Source organism: Muscardinus avellanarius, assembly GCF_963383645.1.
Source record: "Muscardinus avellanarius genome assembly, chromosome: 4".
In the NCBI taxonomy this organism is placed as follows: domain Eukaryota; kingdom Metazoa; phylum Chordata; class Mammalia; order Rodentia; family Gliridae; genus Muscardinus; species Muscardinus avellanarius.
This window is the reverse complement of record NC_137789.1, coordinates 9,807,391-9,832,311: the sequence shown is the minus strand read 5'-3', so window position 1 is coordinate 9,832,311 and position 24,921 is coordinate 9,807,391. Positions and strand designations below refer to the sequence as shown.

Sequence of the window (24,921 nt, the reverse complement as noted above, 5' to 3'; positions counted from 1 at the left end):
CACTTCTGGAAGTTACTTTACAAACAGGGAGCATGACAGTGAACCAGGAGGGGAGGCACAAAGATCCTCCTTCCTCCCCCCTCTCTCTGACCATCAGAACCATGTGCTGAGTTCTTGCACTTTCCTGAGGGCAGAGCTTCTTGGACCCGAACTCAGAACCCTTATGAGATGTGCACCTTCCAGTTGGTTTTCTGCTTCCTTAGCCTAGACCATATGAGAGGAGGGATTGGGAGTGTTAGAAGCAGAGGGTCAGAAAGTGTTGAGATTCTTCAGATTAGCGGTATAATGGAAGAAAGTAGGGGTGAGTAGGTGGGCAGCCAGGAGGCAGGATGTAAGGAGGTGCTCCCTCCCCGGCTCATACCTGGCTGTGGAGTCAGTCGGAAACCCCACAGCTCTGGTAAGCATTGGACTCCCTTACCTTCATACCCAGGTGCTCAGCAAGCCCTGTCCCAGGTGTGAGACTCACTATTAGAGAGGAGTCCACAGGGACCGAGGCCTTGCAGTGACAAGGTGCTGAGTTGCTCCACATTCTAGGTAGCAGGAATTGTCTGGAGAGAGTGGGTGTTGCAGTTTGCTCCAAGGAAGAACTTTCTCAAATATAAAAAATTATTGTCACTTTCTGAGCACACAGCTGAGTGTAGCATTGTGATAGGCACATTGCATTCATTGTCATGACACTTTTTTTTTTTCAGTACTGAGGATGGAATCCAGGGGCATTCTACCTCCAAGCTACACCCCCAGCCCGATTTTTTATTCATTTTGAAACAGGGTCTCACTGAGTTGCAAAGGGCCTCACTAAGTAACTGAGGCTGTCCACTAACCGCCATCCTCCTGCTCAGCCTCCAGAATGCTGGGATTACAAACGTGCGCCACCACGCCCAGCTTGTCACTATACTCTTAAAAGATAGTATTGTCTGCTCCCATTCTAGACCAGAGAAAATACAGAGCCTCAGAAAAGTCCATAGTAGCAGGTGATGGGATTTGTCTGACCTGCCCAAACCTCACTGCACTGCACCAAGCCCTTCACTTGGGAGGCGTTCCCATGACAACCTGAGGATGGTTGGCAGTCTTTCAGATTATCCCAGCTTTGTCTCAAGTGCTTCCTCCTTCCCTTTGTAGGCGAAGATTGGCTTTGGAACTAGTTTTTTAATCCTTAAAACATCCACTCTATCCCTGTGTTGGGGTTTTATAAGTACTGTTCCCTCTGTCTGGAGTTTTGCCCTTTGAAAACTTTCGCTGGGGTTCTCTTCTTCATCATGGTCTCACGTATCACCTTTCAGAGAGACTGTCCCTCACCATAAATCCCCCTCCCTTGGGTCCTTTCACCCACATATGAATTCTTCAGTTCCTGTCTCATTCCTACATTTCCTACAAGCACATCAGCTCTAGAGAGCAGCACTGGTCTGCCATCATCACAGCCATGCCCTGGGCTTGGCCTGGAGGATGCTAGGTTCTCAGGGGACATTTGCTAAGTGCAACACCTCATGGGCTGATTGGAGGATTTTACATATTTGTGTGTTCTAAGGTTGAGGCTATAAAGCAAGTGTTTTGTAATATAACACTGTTTCTCTATTTATCATTTCTAGTTAAGTGTCCTGAAGGAAGCTACTCTCGAGATGAACAATGCATCTCCTGTCCTGTTGGATTCTACCAAGACCAGGCGGGCAGCTCGGCCTGTATCCCATGTCCTGCAGGCAGAACAACCGTTGCTGCTGGAGCTTTCAGAAATACTCACTGTAAGTTTTCAGGGCTTGCTCTGGAGTAGAAGCCCTGCAAATGTGATGAGACATCATGGGGCGGATCACCCTTGGCACTGGTGGCATTTGGGGCTGGCCATTGCATTGTTGTGGGGACTGTCCTCACATGGTGGGATGTTTGGTAGCATCATTAGCCTGTATCCATAGAAGCAAGAAGTACTCCTTGCTCCTGTTTTAACAGCCAAATATGCCCAGGACATTACCCAGTATCCCTTGGGTGGAGATGGGGGATAAAGCTGGCCACCATTGAGAACCACTGGGTACACAGCACAGTGATCAAAGGGTACCACTTTTGAATACATATCCCCTGCCAGGCTCCAGATCAGGTAAATTCTCTGTACTGTATTATTCAATTCTAACAGTACCCCTTCCAGGGAAATAATATTAGCCCAACATTTGCAGATAAGAAAGTAAGACTCAGAGAGTGAAGGAACTTAGCCAGAAAAACTCAACAAATATAGCTGGCCTTTGATCTTGACTTTGGCTGCCTCTAAAACGTCTGATTTTTGTCAGTCAAGCTTATCAGATGGAAAAGTGGAAGACACTTTCCACCAGTACACATTACCATACCGCCGCTCAGATTCATCAGGACCCTATGTACTTAGGACCTTCCTGTAGGTCATGTGATTTCGCCTGGCCTGCTTCCTGAGCGGTCACCTGGGGCTCGTTGGGTTTTTCCTAGCAAGAACCCATAACTTGCTGAGCTGTACACTTTTCACGTTCATTTGAAAGTGTGTCAACATGAGGCTAACCATTAGTGTTTACACTGTGAATAGTTTCTAGAATTTCTAAAGCAAGACATCAAAAGCGATCAAGTCCTATTCCTTGATAAAGGTACTTTTTTTTAGTCAGGAGACCAGGGCTAATAGGACAGTCATTCTGAGAAATAAAAATAGGAGGGATTTTGTAGGTGGGAGTCTGCAATGCCTCAGGAGAAGAAACTTTTTCAGTGAGGCAGTGTGCTAGACATCTGGACATCACTCTTCGTTTGAAAACACTGACTCTACTACTTGTGGTCAGATACCCTCCTTTTCTGAACATTACTCTATCCTCTATTTCACGGACCAGTGATACCTCACTCACAGTAGTCTCAGTTCAGGCTGCCATGACAAATCACCAGAGACTGGATGGCTTGCGAAAAAGCACTTATTCCTCCTGGTTCCAGAGACTGGAGGCTGTGGCCAGCCTGGCTGGAGGCTTGACAAAGGCTCTCGGCCGTGCTTACTTTCCCACAGCCTTTGAGTGGTGTGTGCAAAGAAGAGTGGCCTCTGTCCCCCTCGTTTTGTAAGGGCACCGGTTCCATTGTGGGCTCCACCCTAATGACCTCTTCTATATCTAATGATGTCCCAAAGGCCCCGCCTCCAATGGCATGGAGTACTTTTACCCAGGAATTTTGAGAGGATGCAATATTTGGCCCTTAGTAAAGCAGAATCGAGGTGTTCACTGTGAGCCCTAACCATCTATTCCCCACCCAGCTTTTGAGTGGGCTTTGACTAGATTCCTCTGCAGCAGCGGAGGGTTGTGCTGCCTCAGGACCACCATCTCTTTTATCTTCCATCGGTAGAGTTGTTTTTGGTGGACTCTTAGCCAGGGCCAAGTTGGAGTTTCCATTGAAGGCTTTGCTCATACCTAAGAACTTCTCCATGACTCATCAACTCCATCATTCTGCCTGTAGAGTTACCTGGTCTGTGCTGGAGCCATCCTGAGGAGAAGCACAGGGCAGAGGCATCTGCTGAATTTCAAATGATGCCCAGCAATTACTCTATTTCCTGCTTTCTTATTGGTGGTAGGAGGGCTTTCAGAATGTCAGTTCATCTGAGTAGCTGAGCTCTGGGTTCTTACTTAACACTTCCACATCTTCTAACTGGAGAGCCCATTGGACCAGGATTGAGGTGGCAATTGAGTAGCTCTTTACTCATTTGTTTATTGGTGTATTAATCCATGGTTAGTAGGTGTGATGTTTCAGACACTTGATACAACACCTAGAGGAAGGATGCTTTATTTATTTACAGGCCTGGAGATTGCAAATGATATGCCTGTCTATATAGGCATACATATTTAAATGTATATGAATCTATCTATACATACATACATACATACATACATACATACATACATACATAGATTTATGCTGTTGCTAAGCAGGAGCCGGGGCTATAGGTCCTTAGGTCATGATGAGAAGAAGCAGAGAGAGCAGAGGGAGGGGGCAAGGGACATATATAATCCTCAAGGCCACACCCCCAGGGAGCCATCTCTGAGCATGGCCACCTCCAGAGCATGAGGTTCAAGGGACATTTTACTCCCAAACCATAACTTATGGCATGCAAAACATTCTGTTAAAATAGCTCCATAAACTCCCTTCTCCTAAAAAGGTGCTATTAATAAGTGTTCAATAGTATAACTAATAATCTTGAGATATAGAGGCTCAGATATTATCAGGTCCCTGGGTACCCAAAGCATTATCTTTCTTCTACATTCCAGCCTTGGAAAAACAAGTCAAGGAATTTTTTTATGTAATTCATCAAAAATTTATTGAGCACTTGCTCTTGCCAAGTATATATTGCGTATATATAACAAATAGAATCATGTCCTCAAGGAGTAGAGAGTCTGATAGGAAAAGAAGCATGTGGGTATACAAATGTACTTAATGTAATGTCATTAATAGTGTAATTGAGCTGCACATTGATGCTGTTAAAGAGGCTTTGCTGGGTCTTTTGTGAGTGTGTGTGGTTCTGGGGGTTGAACCTAGGGGTGTTTTGCCTTTGAACCATATCCTAAGGCCTGTTTTATTTTAAAACAGGTTCTCACTAAGTTGCTAAGGGCCTTATTATGTTACTGAGGTTGTCCTCGAACCTTCAATCCTCCTATCTCAGCCTCCCAAGTACTGGGATTACAGGTGTGCACCACCATGCCTGACTTTGCTGAATCTTGAAGGAGAGGCAGACGGGAAGGGTTCACCAGGAAGCCAGATGGAGAGAAGACTTGCTTGTACAGGAGAGAGCTTGACAATAAGGAAAGAGATAGTCATCTGTGGATTTGACTCAGACTTCTTGACTTGAGGAACTTTTATCATGTGTCAGACACTAAGAAAATCACTGGGGTACAGTGAGGAGCAAAATTGAACCCAGTGTCTATCCTTGGGAAGCATCTATGAAGGTGTGGTGGTACATGCTTCTAATCCCAGCATTCGGGATGCTGAGACAGGAGGATGGTGGTTCCAGACAGTCTCAGCTACTTAGTGAAGCCCTTTGCAACTCAGTGACACCCTGTTTCAAAAATAAAGAATAATAAAAAAAAAATAGGCTGGGCATGTAGCTTGGAGGTAAAATGCCCCTCGGTTCCATCCCTAGTACCTCAAAAAACAAAAAATACAGGAAATCACCAACATTAAAAGAACAGCCATGCTCCTCACTATGAGGGAGAGGTGTTGATCGCAGAGAAAATATATGATAGCTAGACAAGACCCAGCTGGGGAGTCTAGAGGAGTCTTAGTCTATTTGGGGTGCTATTTCAAAACACCATGGACTGGCTGGCCTGTAACTAACAGGACTGTGTTTCTCACAGTTCTGGGGGCTGGGAGTCAATATCTGTAAAAGTTTCATGGACAGTTTCTTCTCAAATGGCAGAAGGTGAAAACCTGCTCCTGTGGATCTGTTTTACAAGAACAACAATCCCTTTCTTGAGGGCCCCATCCTCTTAGCCTATGCACCTCCCCAAGGCCACCAGAGAATTATATTTAAACATATTGATTTGAGGAAGACACATACCTTTGGAGCCTAGCAAGAAGGCTTCCCCAAAAAGCGAGGATTGAGATGTGTGTGTATGTGTGTGTGGGGTGTTGTTGTTGTTACTATAATAAAATACCAGAGGCGAGGTTACTTTATAAAGAAAAGAGGTTTATTTTGGTTCATGGCTGTAAAGATCCAAAGTTTTGGGGATAGATCTGATGATATCCTGGCTGGTAGATTCCTGAGGCAATATGGGGCATCACATGGCAGATTAAGGGAACATATGTGTGTCTGCCTCTCTTTTGGAGTCTCTTCTTATAGCCACCAGAATTTTATCATGCAGGCTCTACCACAATGACTTTATAATTCTAATCACCTCCAAAGGCCCCACCTGTAAGCACCACAGCCAGATTAGGTTTCCCTTTAATACCTCATTGTGGGTATTAAAATTTAATATCTCACCATGGGCATTCAATTTCAATGTGAGTTTGGGGAGACAAACAGTTTTGAAGCCAGAGCATGAAATGGGAGACAGTGAATGGTAGAATGTTTGTATAGTAAAGATCAGGAAAGATGTTTACCAGAAGTTACAGAGGGTCCCTGCCTGTGTTTGAGCAAATGGGAGGAGAGGCCGGCATGTTCAGGACACTGGTAAAGGTGGTTCATGGGCATCGGATGTGTGTACAGGGTTTGGGGGGGGGCAGGAGCTTTATGGACTTAAAAAGGGAGGCCACATGTTATTCTCTGGGAAGTTTGGAGACACTAAAGAGCTTTAAACTAAATTATCTGGGTTGATCATGTGACTTGGTCGTCTGGACAATGATGAGGGCCGTAGAGTTGGGTGGGGCAGGGCCCCCGGAAGCCTGTCAAAGATACCTGCATCCATCTCTCCTTCCAGGTGTCACTGGCTGTCAGAGGAATGAGGAAAGCCTGGAGTGTGACCTGGATGGCCAGTACCGAGCCAGCCAGAAGGATGCGAGTAGCGGCAAGGGCTTCTGCGTGGACAGCGAGGGACAGAGGCTGCCGTGGTCACAGACGGAGGCTCCGCTCTCGGACGCTCAGTGTCTGAGTATGTGCTGGCATCTAAACCAGCTGCAGGTGCAGGGTGGGGCCTCAGGCTCTGGAGAAAGAGAGAGAGAGAGAGAGAGAGAGAGAGAGAGAGAGAGAGAGAGAGAGAGAGAGAGAGAGAGAGAGGGAGTCAGTCAGAGTCTGCGATGCCTTTGTCCTCCTCGACTTGCTACTCTGAAAACAACTTAGCCAACATAGAAGACAGAAGAATAGTAGGATGAACAAATACCTGTCTCTTAGATACAAAAATTGTTGCTACTTTGTTGTCTCACTCTTTTTTTAGAAATTATTTGAAAAGTTTTAGCCATTGTAAGACCTAACCCTATATAATTCAGCTTGCACAAGAGATGAATTTATATAGACAATCTGCTAAGGCTTCCTTTCTTTTAGTAGCTTGCCTCTCTGAATCTGGGCAAAATTTTTCTCCTACTTGAGTGTTGTAGAAAGATTGGGGAACAATCCTTATTCTGTAACTTTCTTGCTGGGTGACCCAGAGCAAATTGTTCAGCATCTCTGATCTACAGTGCCCCCGGTGGCCTCCTGTCTGTTTCCTGAGACATTATAAGGGTCAGTATCACTGTCAGCAAATCACATGGAGCACTGTCCTGGGGCAGATGCAGTTTCTCAATGAGATAGTGGTAGGAGAGTCCCAGGTGAACTGTCAAATATCAAGGTTCAAGGGAGTGGGCAGGGCAGGAGGGAAGGGCATGGCCTCTGGTCAGTACTTTAACTGCAGTGGGCACCCACTGTGGGCTGTGTGGTCTTGGGCAGTTCTTTACCCTTGATGATGGTTTCCTCATCAGTGAACTAGGGATATCAGGGTCACCTCGTGAGGCTGCTGATTGTATCAACAATGACAGATCCGCTAGAGGTAAGGAGCCAACTTTTGAAAATGTAGGCGGGCTCAGGAGTGGGAGCTGCCTGTCTCCTCCTCTGCTTAACCAGAAGGGGCTGGGACAAGAGCCAGTTCCCTTAATCATGACCCCACCAAGTTTACGAGGCTTTAATCTGGTTTCCCAAAGCCACCTCCTATGCCTGAGGCCCTACAGCTTACCTGTAGCTCACCCACCTGGCAAGGAAGAGCAGCCCTGCCTGCTTGGCTTCTGACATCTCTGTATAAGAAGAGAGCCTCGGCCAGACATGGTGACACACACTCGTAATCCCAGCATTCGGGAGGTGGAGACCGGAGGATCGAGGACAGCCTCAGCTACTTAGGGAGGCCCTTCATAACTCAGTGAGACCTTTTTAAAAAAAAATAAAAAGACTAGCCGGGCATGGTGGAGCACTCTTGTAATTCCGGCACTTTGGGGGCGGAGACAGGAGGATCACGCAGGTTCAAAGCCAGCCTCGCTGGTTTAAGAGACCCTGTTTTCAAATAAAAATATAAAAAGTAATTCTGGGAGTGTAGCCCAGAGGTAGAAGGGTTTCTAGGAACCCCAGTACCACCAAAATAAATAAATAAATAAATAAATAAATAAATAAATAAATAAAGACTAAAAATTAGGACCAGGGGTGTAGCTCACAGGTAGAATGCCTCTGGGTTTCATCCCTAGTACCGCAAATTAAAAAAGAAGAAGGGGGCCTGGTATACGTGGACCTACTGTGTGCCAGGCATTGTGTGCTTACATCTATACCAAGGGTAGAGAATATTGCCACTGATATATTAGCTGAGGACACTGTGTTGAAGAAAGTTGAGATGCTTATCTTCATCCTATAGCTAGGTGATAACACATCTAGTTTGGGGGTCATCTATGTCTGACCCCCAAACTTCTATGTCATTGCGCCATTCTGTGCTTCCACTAGAATCGTCTAGTTCCACATTAATTATACACATACACATGCACACACACATGCACACACTGTTCATATATATATACACACACACACACACACACCCCTCTGCTTGTCCTCCAGAGAGCTAATGATAAAATACCAGAGATAATCCTAGAAAGAAATGACCATTTTCTAATGCTCAGAACAATCATTCCTTGTTTTTAGCAAAGAACTAACAAATCCCAAGGATTTCTTTATTTTGGTACATTTGTGTCCCTGTGGATAAATTGTAATTCAATACAAGCCTTAGCATTCTTTTTCACAGTCTCCCTCCTCTAGGGCAGGCTAACAGTCATGGGAGTTAGAACAATTAGCTGCTTTAAGAGATCTTCAAAGCAGCCCCCTCTCAGGGGTGGGAGGGGGTCCCTGGTCCTTACCGGCCATTCCGGGATTGAGGCCTAGACTCTCTGAGACCTCTTTGCATTCCTGTCAACTGGGCTCTGAGGACTGTCATATGCAGCGTGTAAGACATTCAAGGCTGGTTTATCAGCAGCACCAGAAGCCCCAAGGTCACGGCTCAGCTTGGATGGCTTTGAGGATACCCCCCTGGGGTGCTGGTTTATGAGCACTCTCCAGGTTGTCTTTGGCTTCTTATGCAAAGCTCTGAGCTTAAGTTTCCTTTTCTGGAGATGCAGAGGGATTTCCATGTTAATTAGCTGGACACCACTGGGATGTCAGCTTGTCTCTTCTCAGAATCCCTAGCTTGCCATACAGAGGAACTTTTTCTTTACAAGTGGGATCTGATTTTTAGAAAACACAAAGGCCTTAGGGGTTAGATATATACCTCCCCAAGCACAGCAGATTCCCCAAGCTAAAAGCTCAATTGACTGCATTTGCAGCAGATTTTAATTAGAAACTTGAAGACCTTTCAAATTTCATTTAATTTCCTAGGATGTCTGAGCATCTAGTCATCATCAAGCTAGGTTTAGGGACATGTGGAGATAGTGTGACATTGGCTGGACTGCACACAAGGTGCCAAGAAATGTAAGAGAAGAGAGGAGGAGAGAAGAGAAGGACTCAGTGTGGACCGAGACGTGAACCTGGCAGATTTAGCAATCAGTGTGGAAGGACCACTTCTAAAACTCATCATACAGCTGAGCATGGTGGCACACTCTTGTAATCACAGTACTTGGGAGACTGACACAGGAGGATTTTGAGTTTACAGACAGCCTCAGCTACTTACTGAGGCCCTCAGCAACTTAATGAGACCTTGTTTCAAAATAAAAAAATAAAGGCCGGGTGTGGTGGCACACGCTTGTAATCCCTGCGTTTGGGAGGTGCCTGTGCTTGGGAGGTGGAAACAGGAGGATCGCGCAAGTTCGAAGCCAGCGTGCTGGCCTAAGAGACCCTGTTTCAAAAATATAAAAAATAGGTCTGGGAGTGTAGCCCAGAGGTAGAAGGGCTTCCAGGAACCCCAGTACCACCAAAAATAAATAAATAAATAAATAAATAAATAAATAAATAAATAAATAAAATAAAAATAAGGCTAGGGGTGTAGCTTGGAGGTAGAATGCCCCTGGGTTCCATCCCCAGTACTGCAAAATCAGTCAATCTATCTATCTATTTATCTATCTATCTGACTAATCTATCTATCACCTATATCTATCATCTATCTATCTTAGCATACTTTCTGGCATCAACATTTTTGAAGGCTTAAAGGATGCTATTTTTATATTAATGCTTCTTTCTACAAACTCATACCCAAAAGTATGAAAATTTTTTTTAGTTTTTTGTTTTATTATGAAATCTGAGAAAAGATTATTTTGGATGGGTTAACAGTTTCTTCTACTCAGACTTACCTGTTTCTTCATTAAATGCACACAAATACCTTCACTGGGTGAAGACCAGTCTCAACATAGTCTCATTTATAAAACAATAGACACATGTCTGCAAAGAACTGATTCTCAGGGACTTCAGGCTCATAAATAAATCTTGCTTTTTGATAGGTGCCTCCCAAATATTGACACACTTGGGCAGTTGTGGCTCAGATGAATCTCATTCCTTGAGAGTGGCCTCTGCATTTTTCTGCTTAGTGATGAATGAGTTCCAAGTCATGTATCCTTGAAGAATTTTATTTCTTCTTGCTGGCTTGTCTGGTTCCATGGCATGTGGCCATGTTACTCCTACCAAATGGATCTCAAGTGTGTTGACAGTAGCTAGAGAACAGATGCTAATCCATCTCTTAAACAAATACGGTCTTAAAAATGCCTGAACCACCTGACACATCTCCAAATTTACATGAACCCATATGCACAGGCCTGGTTTGTCTTCCTAAAAAACAACTTACCTCATTTCAGAAATAATTCAAGTTGTTTTATGGAAAGAAAAATTTCATTAAAGTAACCATATGATATAATTTGTGCCCAAGGACAAGGGAATATAAGTTTAGGTAGGAAAAAATAGTAACAGCAAAAATAAATGAGTTGAGAGGTCTAACGTGATTTGAAAATTTCCCCTTTTTGACAATGAGGTAGAAGAAGGGAGGTCTGATGAATTATAGTTCTCAGTATCAAGTATGAGGCAGCAACTGCAGCTACTTTAAAAAAGAATTGCTCTGTGAATGTATCACCATGCATATGTGCTCTACACTTGCAATGTACCAATGAAAGAGTAAGAAAAAATTGCTTTGCTTGGAACATTTGTGTGGCCAAGAGGTGCAGATGGAGGTGACATCTTGACATCAATGCTGGATAGCATCACTTGACGTGCTGGCTTCACCTCGTTCTCTCATGCTAATCCCTACACCTCCCAGAGTTACATTTCACAAATCTGTCTCATTTTCAGTGATGAGAAAGTTTGAGAAGGTTCCAGAATCCATGATGATCTTCAGTGCCGATGCGTCTGCGATGGCCACATCCAGAGTTCCTGGTTCTGAGCCTCCACTGCTGCAGTGCTTGACAGGTGAGGGATGGTGGGGAGACGGGCATATGGAGAATCGCACTAAAATATGATCTACTGATGTGGAAAAGGCAAACCACAGCAAAACGTTAAAAGGATGAGAAAAAAGTTACCAGAAGCCTGTGCCATTGAAATCATATCCAAGAAATCACTGCCAATTTCAATGTTGTGAGGTTTTATGACCCAGATTTTCTTCTAAAAGTTTATAGTTTTTAGATTTATATTTAGGTCTTTTATCTATTTTGAGTTAATATTTGTATATGTGTTAGGTAAGGGTCCAATTTTATTCTTTTTCATGTATTATTATGTTTCAACAATATTTAGTTAAAAGACTAGTATTTCCTCCACCAAAAGTTCATGGAAACCTTGTCAAAAATAACTTGACAATGTATGGAAGAATTTATCTCTAGGCTTTTACTTAACTCAAATGGTTTATATATCTGCCTTTAGAACAGTACTATACTGTCTCAATTATTGTAGCTTTATATGGTTTGAAATCAGAAAATATACATCTTCTAGCTTTGTTAAAAAAATGTATACTCAATTCACAATTTTCTTGGAGAGCTTGCAATGTATCTACTAAGTGCTAAGAATTATATTAAATGTTAGGGAACAGATATGAACAAACTTAGCTCATTGTAGTTACTTATCTGAAGCAGGATAGGTATCAGCCTATTAAACATTAGTAATAGCAGCTACTATTTATTGAGCATGTCTCTTTACAAGGATTATCTTGTAATCCTGCAACCACCCTTGACGAGGCCATTGTTATCCCAAGTGACCAGTGAGAAAAGTAAAGCATTGAGAGTCTGAGTGATTTGTTCAATGGCACAGCGGTACTAGAATAAGTGACAGATTTAAATTTTAACCAGGCTATTTAATGCTAAAGGCTTAACCATTGTGTTTATACCTGTTTTGGTCACCCCATGGAGTTTCATTGTTGAATGATTAACTCTCTGTGTGGGAATCTAGTATGGATGTCTTCTCTGGCTATGAAAAGCTATATTTTCTTGTTTGAATAACAAATACAGTGAATCACAAATACCTATAATAAGAGTTGAAAAAATGTTTAGAGAATAAAGAGTCGTCAGATGAGTGGGAAGAATGGAACTCAGCCAACAGGCGGAGTCAGCACAGAGAAAGCCTATGTCCTGGCTGGCCGCCGCAGTCATTGGTCCTGACAAGGCGGGCTCCATACTCATCATTGTCCACTCATGTGCGGGGGAGGCCACTTGCATTAGAAAGGCACACCCATGGGCTGGGAAGAAGAGGATGCGGCTCCATAGGGAAAGAGAGGGAAGTGGAGGAGATGGGTTGGCCTGTTACTATCAGGGTGGTTTTTCTAACCAGGCAACTGAAATTTGGAGATAGAAGAGAGGCAACCTAAGCAGGATAAGCAAGTCACCATGCTCTAGAAAGATGGTGTCTTGTCAGACAGCGGAGAGCAGGGCGATTCAAGACAGGCAAGACCTGTGGACTCTTGGGGATGCAAGTACTTAGCATTGGGTTGTCTTCTTGTGCTGCCTTAGCAATGTACCACAGACCCGATGGCTTAAACAGTGAAATTTATGTTATTTCCATTCTGGAGGCTGGAGTTCTGAGAGCGAGGTGTTGGTGGGGCTGGTCTCCCCTTGACTTATAGGTGGCTGTCTTCTCTCAGTAGCGCGCTCTCTCTCTCTTCTCCCTCTCTTCTCTCTCTCTTCTCTCTCTCTCTCTTCTCTCTCCCTTCTCTCTCTCTCTCTCTCTCTCTCTCTCTCTCTCTCTCTCTCTCTCTCTCCACTTAATTACCTAAGGCCTGTCTCTAAATAGCCACACATTCTGAGGTACTGGGGTTAGAACTTCAGCATGTTACCATTAGAGGATACAGGCTAGATCCTATAACAAGCATCAGGAGAACCTCATGGAAGGTCAAAGGGCCATTTGAGAGGAAGGAAAGCAAAGGATGGATGGCAGTGTCAGAATGGATGGATGCTGTGGTTGGTCAGAAAAAGGGGAGTGGTAAGAAAGTCAAGTCCCCTCGAGCACCAAGCAGCATGAAAGAGTTGGGGGGAGATTGGTCCAGTGAAGGCAAAGGCCTGGAACGACTCTGCCATGGCCAGCATGTGACCTGCTGAGTCCCAGCCTCAGTCCCTCATCTCTAAATTTAGCACTTACTGATGCAAGGATCAGTATGAATAATGGAGGTGAAAGTTCTTGGTAATTATGCACACATTTGTAAACTGCTTTTTATCTATCAATTTACTTTTCCTTTTCTTAAAGCAAAACCTCATATCCCTGGTAAATCATTAGTTGCTCTCCTTATTCAGGAACTTTACACAGTTGAATGTGGTCTGAGTTTTAAAAAATTAATTACAGCATCATTTATTTATTTAACAAACTTTTAGAACCTGGCACATGTTGGGAAGTATACTTTATGTCTGTAATGCAAGGTGGACAAAGGCAAGCCTGGTCTCTGCCCTCCTTAAGTGTGGGACTTCCTGTCACCAGAGAGGCCACTTGTCGAGAGAAGCTTGGGTCATATTATACATTCTTAATACCCCAGAGGGCCTGTGGGATCTCTAAAGGAGAAGGAGCCCAGCCTTGAGCTGAGCAGGGGTTTCTGCAGACAGCTGGGCTTGCACAGTCGTCTTGAGATAGCTGTGGCTAATATGCACAAAGGTACTGTTTAGGTAGGTGCATCTAGGTGGAGTGTACCGGCTCTGAGGTTTGACCACCTAATCTCTGACTCCTGGCTTCACATTTGTGAATATGGTGGCCTCAGGCGAGGAACTGAGCCAGTTGTCCTTCTATCCCCTTATCTGCAAGATGGACCAGGGAGTGTTAACAGCTTGTGGCATCTGCAGTGGATGTCTCCCATGAGTGTGTGTTTGTGTGCTCATGCCTGTTGGATGTGTATTTGTGTGTGTATGTGTGTACACTTGGGCATGTTTGGGGGTATATGCAGTTATATTGTGAGTGTGTGCATCTGGGAGTGTAGGCAGGATCAGGTATGCATCTATCCTGCCTCGGCTGCTGGAGAGAGGCAGGAGGCTGACTGTCATGTGGTACTTGCAGACTGTGCAGAAGATGAGGCATGCAGCTTCCTCACAGTGCTCACCATGGGGTCAGAGGCCACCTGTGACTTCTATGCTTGGACAACTGACAACTTTGACTGTACGACTTCTGGTCAGGTGAGCTGTGGCTGCTCTTTGGCCAGGATGGTCCTGTTCTGTTCCCCGGCATACACACTGTAACATCAGTCTGAAAGCTGATCAGGGGGTGGGATAGGGTGGCTGATATCATTCCCCAGTTGCCTTCATTCTTTCAATGCCATGAGACTTGGGGAAATTGAAGCTGCAGTAGACCAAACTGACTCAGATGGAGTGATGTCAGGAGCAGGATCATTTCCTGATGAATCACTTGGAAGACAGTCTCGGTGTGGGTACCACTTCCTGTTCCCTATCAGGCATCTTGGGCCCAGATACTATGGGTCCTGAGCCCTAAATACCACCTACACTCTGAGCCCTGGACAGCAGAATTCCTTCCCATTGTAGAAGTAAAACATATGATGGTTTGAAAATAGAAAGAAGTGAAGTGCTCATTAGAGCCACAAGAAATTGATGTTTCTGTAAGTGTAAGCTGGTAGAAAATTCAAGATTTTGTGTGGTAGCATTGAATTAGTATAGAATGGTATCCAGCAAAGAGTCATCTGCCCTAATTTCCTGACTCTTAATCCCATGCAAATCTCCATTTTACAGTTTCTAGAAAATGTCTATGCATTTATCAGCATGTTTTTGTTTATGTGCTAATACTTTACAATATATATGCTTTTCCTACCTTGATTTCCTCATGAGATTATCTTTATGTGAATCTTAAAGATCAGTCTTATCACTCTACCCTATGGATACACACTATTTTGCATTCCCTTGGTTTAAGGACATGTAGATTGGTGGCAATTTTTCACGGTCACCAACACTGCAGCTCTAGTAGCCATAGAGTTGGTAAATGTGTGTTAAAGTAGACTGTTAGTCACCACAGGATGACAATTCTGCCTCTTTCCATCTCCAGGGACAGGATGCTTTGGGGAACTTGAAGGCAACCAGCTTTGGAAGTCTTAGGTGCCAGGTGAAAGTAAGAAACAGCAATCAAGACTCTCTGGCTGTGTACTTGAAAAGGGGTATGTACACTAGTGAAGCTGGATGCCCAAAGCCACGGCTTCTTTGGTCAAGTTTGGAGCTGGTTTCCAGCAGGGCACATTCAGAGGAGAGCAGGCGGCTCCTTCACTTGGCTCCACCATGGCAGGCTCATCCCAGCTGCCCCTAGCAGACTGAGGATGATCCCCACATGGCTGCACACGGATTCTTGCCAGTGAATTCAATCCTTATTCAGTCTTCGGAAATTTTTAGCTCATTCTTCAGGTGAGGAACCAAGTTGTTGCATGGATGCAGAGCTAATAGGGGAGGGTTGGGGCAGAGCCCAGGGAGCCTGGCCTGTGTGCCATGGTGCTAGTCCCTGATGCTGCCTATGATGTCAGCTGAGCAGGGCCAGGGCTCGCCTCCTTGAAGCTGCCCCTCCAGGACCTTCTGACTCACTTGTTTCTTCTCCACCCTCCCTTGACACCACTAGACTATTTCATCACAACCAAGCCAGACTAGGAAGGGCTGCCTCTATCATCCCATGTGCTCAGGGGACCACCCCATTGCCTGGGAGACTAGTGAACTTCAGATTCCGAGCCAGTATATGAGGTAGGGCCGAGAATGCTACATTCCTAAGGACCTCTCTAAGGATGCTGCTTCTCTGGGAACCATACTTTGAGTAACTAAAAGAATAGTAGTTTATAGTTTGTGGCTCACTTGCCCTTTCAGCTCTTTATTTCACCTTTATTGAAACCTTCAAAGGAAAGCCGAGAGAAAGACAGAATCTCCTTTATTATGACACAGTTATTCTGCTAGTAAGTTGGGGAACTGCACTTGAGTCTTGGTGTGTCTGCTTTCTGAAAAGCAAGAAGAGCTGCTGTCTTGAGAGAGCCTGGGCTTTAGATCCTGTGCTCCCAAACAAGCTCAAGGTCTGGCAGCCATGAGGGGAGGACAAAATGCTGGGAACCAAGCACAAATGGATGTACCCGGCCTCACATAGGGATGCAAGGCCATAGTCTTATCACTAGTAGCAGGTGAGGGACCAGCAAGTGTTCCCCAGAGTCCTGTGGCCTGCACCCCTCCTCTGTGCTGCTCCACTGGCCCCTCTCCCATCTGTCAGGGCCAAGGAGGTGTCAGCAGTGTGGGGCTTGACTCTACCCCGTGGATTATTCCACAGTCCCTACCCTCTGGGCCTTTGCTTTCCCATGGCTCAGGGTTGGAGAGCCTGCCCACCTGGGCAGGTGGCAATTTTTCAAGGTCACCAACACTGCAGCTCTAGTAGCCATAGAGTTGGTAAATGTGTGTTAAAGTAGACTGTTAGTCACCACAGGATGACAATTCTGCCTCTTTCCATCTCCAGGAACAGGATGCTTTTTAGAAGGGGTCCCCTCCTACATGCACAATCTCAGGCACATTCATGACATTTCAGCTTCTTGTGGCCTCACCAGTGAAACAGGACTCACACGTGGACCCAGGTTATCAGGAGGCTGGAATGAGGTGACCCATGCAAAGCCCTTAGAATGGTGCATGGAAGCCAGACATGGTGGCACTCGGCTAAAATCATGGCATCTGGGGAGACTGAGGCAGGAGGATCACAAGTTCAAGACCCACTTGGGCAGCTTAGACCTTCTCTTCAAATACAAAATATAAAATACAAAGGGCTGGGGATTTAGCTCAGTGGTAGGGCACTTGCGTGTGGCACTTGGCAACTACTAGAAAAGCATGGGACATTTCTGCATTTTTGTTCTCGCTGAGAAGTTTCCTGGTGGCCTGAGACTAGGTCATAACCAGAGATAGCCAAAGGTAGCTGGAACTAGGATTTAGGAATTGGAACAAAGGGAATTCAAGGGTGGGAATGTGATTCTCTAGGTCTGCATCTGAGGGCAGGTGGCTGATGCTGGGAGCAGCTGAGAGCATGTGGGACTGTGTTGGGTCAGGCCCAGAGCCCTTGCAGCAGGCTTTGGCCATGGCAGGGAGAAGCACTTGGGCTTTTCCTTCTGGTTCTGCTTTCTCCTAAGGCCTCCATCCCCACTTAGCAGGGAGTCTGCCTGGGACACTGGAGTCTTGACAGCTCAGGTTTCTCTGATCCTTGGCCAAGGCAGGGTCACTTCCTACTTGGCTCCCATGTTTATTCTAATTATTTTTGCTACCCATTAAAAAAAATAACAAAGCATAGGTATTATTTTCTAAAAATAAAACCCAAACAAACAAGTAACCCCTTCTAAAAATGTTCTTAACACCCACAATTCAACCTTTAATGACATTTTTTAAATGTAATTGTATTTCTTGAGTGTTTGTTATTTTGTTCTTTTTTCCCCCCTCATGTTCTGAAAGTTTATACTTCAGAGGAAGATTACAAGGGGCATTGGGAAGCCTCTTTGTTTCTAAGCTAAATTAAGAACATAAATTAGCTTCCTTGTTTTGTTTTGTTTTGCTGTTTTGTTTTTGAAGCAGAAGACAGGCAGAGTCAGCCACTCTGGCTCCTACCCTACTATAAAGAGGAGGGCGGTTGGAGGCGGCTGGACCTGGCACCAGGCTCCCACCTCCCACTTCCTTTCTCTATCTTTGGCCAGGAACAACTTCTTACTATTACCCGAAGCTCGGTCTGTTTTCTGTAGAATGAGAATAATGTCAGGATTGAGGTAGAAAGAACCCAGTTTCTGAATGGTACTTAGTACCTGGCAAGCAGTTAATGATGATTGGACCCATCCTCACCTAAGTGATGCAGAAGATGGGACCAAAGAAAGGGCAGACTCATAGCTTGACCTGTCATCCAGTGCCATTAGTCATGTATCCCTGCTTGCTCCCTGTGGCCTTGAACCTAGAGGAAGAGCCATGTGCTCCTTCAGAATCTAGGAAGTTTCCTTAGATGGTCCAGTCCACGCCCTGTCTCACAGATGAGATCTAGAATGAGGAAAGATCTTGCTTCCAGGACACAGAGGAGGAACCTCCCTGGATCTGCATGATCTTCCCGACTTGCTCCATCATCCAGTCCCTGACTGCGTGGGGCCCTCTGCACTGGCACATCCAGGACTCCTTCTGAGTGCCATCAGATGTTAAGGCTCTGGTAGACACTGTGGAACACGACGGGGACACTGACTGATCAAGGAATTATTTAAATGAGATCACTTCAAAGGGCAACAAGTGCTTAGATGGAAGTAAAATGGGACGATGGGTTAAGGTGGATGCGAGCTGCTTCAGGGTGGTGGTCAGGGAAGGAACCTGCGAGGAGGGGACATTGGAACTGAGAGCTGAAGGGCAGGAAGGAGCTCACCCTGCCCAGATATCAGGGCAGGTAGTCCTTGGTGGTACCTGGCCATGTAGAGGATGCCGAAGTCAGCTGCGCACGGGCTGGGCTCCATACCAGCATAGTCAGGGGCACCTCGGCCATCATGGAAGTGGTCCACAAACCCGTGCTGTCCTAAGTAAAGTCAGTCACACATCACCACTGAGCTCATGGAATGTGGTTAATACAACTTTGACTTTGATGAAGTTCAACTGATATGTAAGTGGCTTCATGTGACTAGTGACCACTCACAGTATTGCTACCTTGGCTCTCAGGCTGACAGGCAAATGGGCCTCCAGTAGCTTAAATGCAGTGGAGGCTGATAGAGCCTTTCATAGAGGTACAAACAAGGTGAGAGGGCTCAAGGGAGATGAAGTCTATCTGTACCAATCCAGGATGGAGCCTTTAGGGTAAGCTGGGCTTCAGCAGGTGGCTTTTCACAACATAGTTAGAAGGTCTTCCAGACAGAATGAGTCTGGCCAGGCAATGGAGGGAAGAGATGCTGGTGTTTTAGAGATGTGTACAACAGCAGCAGGGTGTCAGCTAAGTGCCAGGCTCACTGCTCAGCCCTTTCATGTGTGTTTTCTTTGTATTTGCTCAATGTTCACAAGGGCTCCACACCATCACCCTGTTGTGTGGATGGGGACAGCGAGGCTCTGGGGATGAGGAGCTTGCTTGATTGGGGTGTTGTTGAAGCTACCCTTAGGTCTTTCGGATTTTAGATATGTCTTTTGGACACACTGTGAGCCTCGCTGCTGCCTTCAGGAATGGAGTCAGTGCAGGGCTGGTGCACCTGGGCTGACAGGTGGTCAAGGTGCAGAGGAGCATAGGAAACGGCATCCCTTCTGCTACCCACTAGCTGTACACCCAGGTACAATTTATGTATCAAGGCTCTTTCCTCAGATGTAAAATGGCATAAGAATAGGATAGGCATTTTGGTTAAGATAATATATATATATATATATATATATATATTATGTATTACATTATATATATCATTACATGATATATATTACATGATATATATTATACATTATATATACATGTATATAATATATTATAATTAATACATATTTGGTTAGGATAATATATATTTGTATAGATATTTATATGGATATGAGACTATGTATGTATGTATGTATATATTTATGTATGTACATGTATATGTATGTGTGTTTATATATATATTCTCCTCCAAAAGATCTCATGTTTGCAAAATGGTTCTCTGAAACTCTTAAAAGAGCAAGGCTCATAGGAAAACTAGTTAGGATCAGGCAAAACCCAGATGTGCCCCCTTTTTTTATGGTACTGGGGATGGAACCCAGGGGCATTCTATCTCCGAGCTATATGCCCAGCCCTATTTTTATTCTTTATTTTGAAACAGGATCTCACTGAGTTCCAAAGGGCCTCACTAAATAGCTGAGGATATCCTTAAATTGCGATCCTCCTGTCTCAGCCTCCCAAATGCTGAGATTACAAGTGTGCGCCACCATGTCCGGCTGCCTCTTGGCTTTTGAACCCTTTTGTATTCACAATCAAGCCTGGCAGTAGTACAACATGGAGTGCATCTCCTTTTGGCCACACGCTGTCCCTAAATGCTCAGATCTAATTCAGCAAAGCATAGTTTGAGATCACACTGTTCAAATCTGCAATGTTTTGGGGTCTTTTATATCTTTTCTCTGCTTTTTTTTCCCAGGCCAAGAATATACCACAATAGGGAAGAAAAGCTTTGAGCCAACTGGTTTCCAAAACACACTCTCAGGATTGTACAGCCCAGTGGTGTTTTCTTCCCCGGGAGCAAACCTGACCGATGTCCACATCTTCTGTCTTCTTGCTTGTGAGCAGGATTCCTGCTGCGATGGTTTTATCCTCACACAGGTCAATGGAGGTAAGGCTGATGAGGAGGGTTGGGGCTTAACAAGGACAGGTAACACGCAGGGGTGCAGAAGCTATCACACACACCATGAAGTCGGGGCCAGGAGTTGTGACGACTCAACTTCAGCAGAAGATGATATTCACATGCACAGAGCCAGGGGTAGACCTTGCCTTTGTGCTGCATGTGATTCCAGACAGTTCACGCTGCAATGCTGGAGCATTCCCAGGCTTAAAAACTAAGACACTGAGGCTCCAAGGATATAAATCATTCACTTATGGTCCCATGGCTTGCAAGGGGAGAGAACTGGGGTTTGACCTCAGGAGTATCTTCAGCAGCATCTTAGCTACCTGGGAAACCTGGGCAGGTCACATGTGGTCAACATTATTAGCTCATTTCTATTGCTCATGGTTATCTACTGTGTGCCTGGTCTTCTGGGTGCTATGATCAATAGGACTGCTGTTTGCAACTCTCTCCCAGCCTGGGGGAAGCATGTCTGTTCATAGAAATAAATCAATGCACTTGGTAATGTGTCCTGGTGGCTGGGAAGAAATTTTGTTGTCATAGACCTGGGTTCTAGTTACTGTTCTGTCTCTTTCTAACCCTGTAATCTTGGACAAGTTGCTTAAACTACACTGCAGTTCTCTTGTCCATAAGCTATAGAGCATGACCATTCCTATGTGACCACTTGGTACAAAGATAATAGGTACAAAAGGCTGGACCTGGAATAGGCTCTTCGTGCACAGCTCACCTCACAGAAGGACTTGACTGTCCCACATAAGGATTAGCCCTACCTTCACCTCAGCGGCATTAAGCTCTGACCAACTATGGGATGGTGGCATTAGGCTTATGGAGAATTCCAAAGATTTAAAGAAATTTCAAAGTAGCCTAATATATCTTTCATGGTCCTTACCCCAGTCAACAATAAACTTCGATGAATCACCATATGTGTGCAACCCAATGTGTTGAACATTAGGAATGAAGAAAAGAGGTTTCAAGCATAGAAGGAGAGATGGCATACCACGATTTACATTCATTCACTCATTCATTCATTCACATTCATGCTGTTACTTTGCTAATGTGTATCAGGCTCTAATAGGTTTGGTAAACAAGGATTCTTATGACAAGGGTCCATTGGAGGTATATAGCAAAGGAACCAGAGGTGGGAAGGAGGTCAAGACCATGTGGCTTTGGAGGTCAAGGAGAGGATCTGTTCAGCCTTTAATGATGATTAATCAGTTAACTAATTTATTTATTTATTGTAGTACTAAAGATTGAACCCAGGGGCACCTCTGAGATACACCCCCAGCCTCCTTTTATCTTTTTATTTTGAAAGATGATCTCACTAAGTGGTAGAGGGCCTCACTAAGTCGCTAAGGCTGGCCATGATCCTGAGCTCCTCCTATCTCAGCCTCCCAAGTACTGAGATTACAGGCGTGTGCCACCACACCTGGATCTTCAATGCTATTTGGATGATGAGAGGAGAACAGGAGTCTGGTCTAAAGTGTGCATCCCTGTGAGCCAAGATAGAGGCAGAGATACTCCATGTGTTCTCAGAAACATTAACTGAGTGTTGGACTGCTCAGTAAGCTGGTGTTTTTAAAGCACCTACCATATATGTCCTGGGCTGTAACTAGTTCCACCACACACATCACTCCCCTCCTAAGAAGAACCATCCCTGCCTCCTGAGAGCTGGAACATGGCTCCCACCTTGTAGGGAGCCCCACCAGCCCTCCCTCCTGTGCTGCCTTCTACCCATCTCAGCCCAGTGCCTTCACTGGCTCCTGCTGAGGCACCTACAATATTCTTAAAAGCCCACAGAGCCAGCTACAATGAGCCCTTGTTCTCCTGGCTTCCTTTCAGCTCCTGTTTGGTGCTCTCCTTCCTGATCACAGCCACACTTGCAAGCTCAGGCTCCATCTCACTTCAGCCTTCCTTCCATTCTGCTAAATTCTCATTCCTACTTCTCGTTGCCCCTCTTGTTGTCTCTGGGACCAAAGTCTATTTTGTCTCCATCTCCACTGTCTCTATTTAGGCCCGCACTATGTTCTTCTTGGTAATTGTGCCAGTCTCTTAGCTGCTCTCTTACTACCTTCCCCAACTGTCCCTCTGTAGCCCTCCCAAGTCCCCCTGTAAACTCTAAGCCCCACTTGTACCTTGCATGCCATTCTGCCTCTTCTCTGGATATCCAGTCTACATACTCTTCTCACTGGTAAACTAGGACTCCCCAGGCAGTGAGACAGCCATTTACCCTTGGTGCCTAGGTCAACCAGGCATGCTATAGATGCAGAGTAATGTTGGTGAATTGAGTGAAGTGACCTACCTGATGCAAAAATTCCAGCGGTCAGCATGGTGGACTTGGCTCAGTTTCCTAATTCATGGAAAGAGCTTGCACTCTCCTCTTCTGCCTCTATCTCCTCTACCTCCTCTCACATCCCAAGGTGGGGTAAGGATAATTGTTAAATACTTGGGCCTTAATAAAATTAAACATTAATATGAAATATACAATAAATATATTTCTCTGTTCAGAGATCTATTAAGGCTTCTTTAGGTCTGGAACAGTGTGCATAGGTTTAACTTGGTAAAAAGAAAAGGGCAGATACTTCTAGGTAGGAAAGTATGTTAGTTAGATTTACATCACTGGGACAAACACTTGAGATAAACAATATAGAGGAAGAAAGATTTATTTTGGCCCATGGTTCCAGAGGTTTCAGTCCTTGGTTGGCTGCCTCCATTGCTTTGGGCCTGAGGTGAGGCATTGTGGCGCTGGAGGGAGGTGGAGGAAAGCTGTTCAGCTCATGGCAGCTGGAAAGGAGAGAGAGGGGGGGGGAGAGAGAGAAGGGGGGGCAGGCCCACCAGACACAAGAAATATCCTTCCAGGACACATCCCCAGAGACCTACTTCCTTCAACTAATTTTCTACCTTCTCAATTTTTTCTGTAATGCCATCATATTATTAATCTATCAGTGAATTAATCCACTGATGAGACCACAGCATTGGGAAATGTTATGGTTTAAATGTGGAATGTTATGGTTTAAATGTTGAATTTTATGAAATGTTATGGTTTGTATGTCTCTCAAAGACTCATGTGTTGAAAGTTTGGTCTCTAATGCAAGGTCCAAACAAAGTTGGGGCTTTGGGAGGTGACTGGATCATGAACCTCATCAGCGGATTAATCCATTTGCTGGACTACTGGGGGGTGATGGAAACCAGAGGCAGGTGAGGCATGTTTAAATTAAACAGGTCACTGGATTTGTGAGAACTGTATCTTGCCCCTGCACCCTCTATTTGTTTTTCTCTGCTTCCTGGATGCCACGAAACAACTTTCTTTCACTATGACTTCAGCCATGATGTTCTGACTCATCTCAGGTCCAGAGAAAAGGAGCAGGCCTATGAAGGACTGGGACCTCCTAAGTTATTTGTGTCAGGTATTTGGGTTACAGTGATGAAAAGCTGACTAAAAATAGGGAACAAGACTTCAACACATGAGTCTTAGGTAACACTTCATATCCAAACTGTAGCATTCCACCTGGGCCCCAAAAGACTCATGCCTGACTTCATATTGCAAAATGCATTCAGGTCCTCTGCAAAGAGTCCCCTTTATCTTAACAATTCCAACATTGTTCAAAAGTCCAAGTCCAAAGTGTACTCTGAGACTCAAGACAAATTGTGAGCCCCTGCAAAAATTTAAAATGAAGTTAAATAGTATAAGTTTTTTTCTTTTTTTGTGGGCCTGGGGATGGAACCCAGGGGCATTCGACCTCTGAGCTACACCCTCTGCCCTATTTTTTATTCTTTTTATTTTGAAACCGGGTCTCACTGAGTTGCAGAGGGCCTAAGTAGCTGAGGCTGTCTGTGAACCACAATCCTCTGATCTCAGCCTCCTGAATGCTGGGATTACAAGTGTGTGCCACCACACCCATCAAAGTATAAAATTTAATGTCACAGATTAAATATGTTTATTCCAAAAAGGGATTAATAGAGGTAGAGAAAGAAAGGATGAGACCAAAGCAAGATGAAAGCTCAGCTGGGCAAACATTAAGTTGTGTAGCTCTACCTCCTGTAGCTGGAGTATGTGGTGTTAAAATCTGGGCCCCAAAGGGTTTGGCTGGTCCAACTCCTCTGGCCTTGCTAGTTATAGCCCATGTGGCCTCTCTCTTGGGCTGGCTTTTCCCCCTGCCTGAAACTTTTCTTGGCAAATGTTCCATATTCTAGGCATCTCTAATTTCCTGGAGTTTCCACTGAAGCTTCATCTTCATGTTTGAAATTTCACATGTTGCCCTCTCAAGAGCTGCCTGCAGGGATTCCAGTCCTGACACACATTACCTGGCCTCCAAGGCCTTCCTTTGAATTCTGGGTGGAA

General features: G+C 44.9%; 1 protein-coding gene across 1 annotated transcript in view; it reads left to right on the top strand.

The window, feature by feature from the left end:
* TG (thyroglobulin) overlaps positions 1-24,921 on the top strand; it is a gene marked incomplete at both ends in the record, with an annotated part of 221,122 nt that overhangs the window by 45,343 nt on the left and 150,858 nt on the right. The window contains 6 exons of the mRNA XM_080694713.1: positions 1,587-1,736; positions 6,384-6,554; positions 11,171-11,287; positions 14,339-14,454; positions 15,332-15,440; positions 20,382-20,573. Of these exons, the coding sequence (XP_080550839.1) occupies positions 1,587-1,736; positions 6,384-6,554; positions 11,171-11,287; positions 14,339-14,454; positions 15,332-15,440; positions 20,382-20,573 (855 nt within the window). The remainder of the gene's footprint in view (positions 1-1,586; positions 1,737-6,383; positions 6,555-11,170; positions 11,288-14,338; positions 14,455-15,331; positions 15,441-20,381; positions 20,574-24,921) is intronic.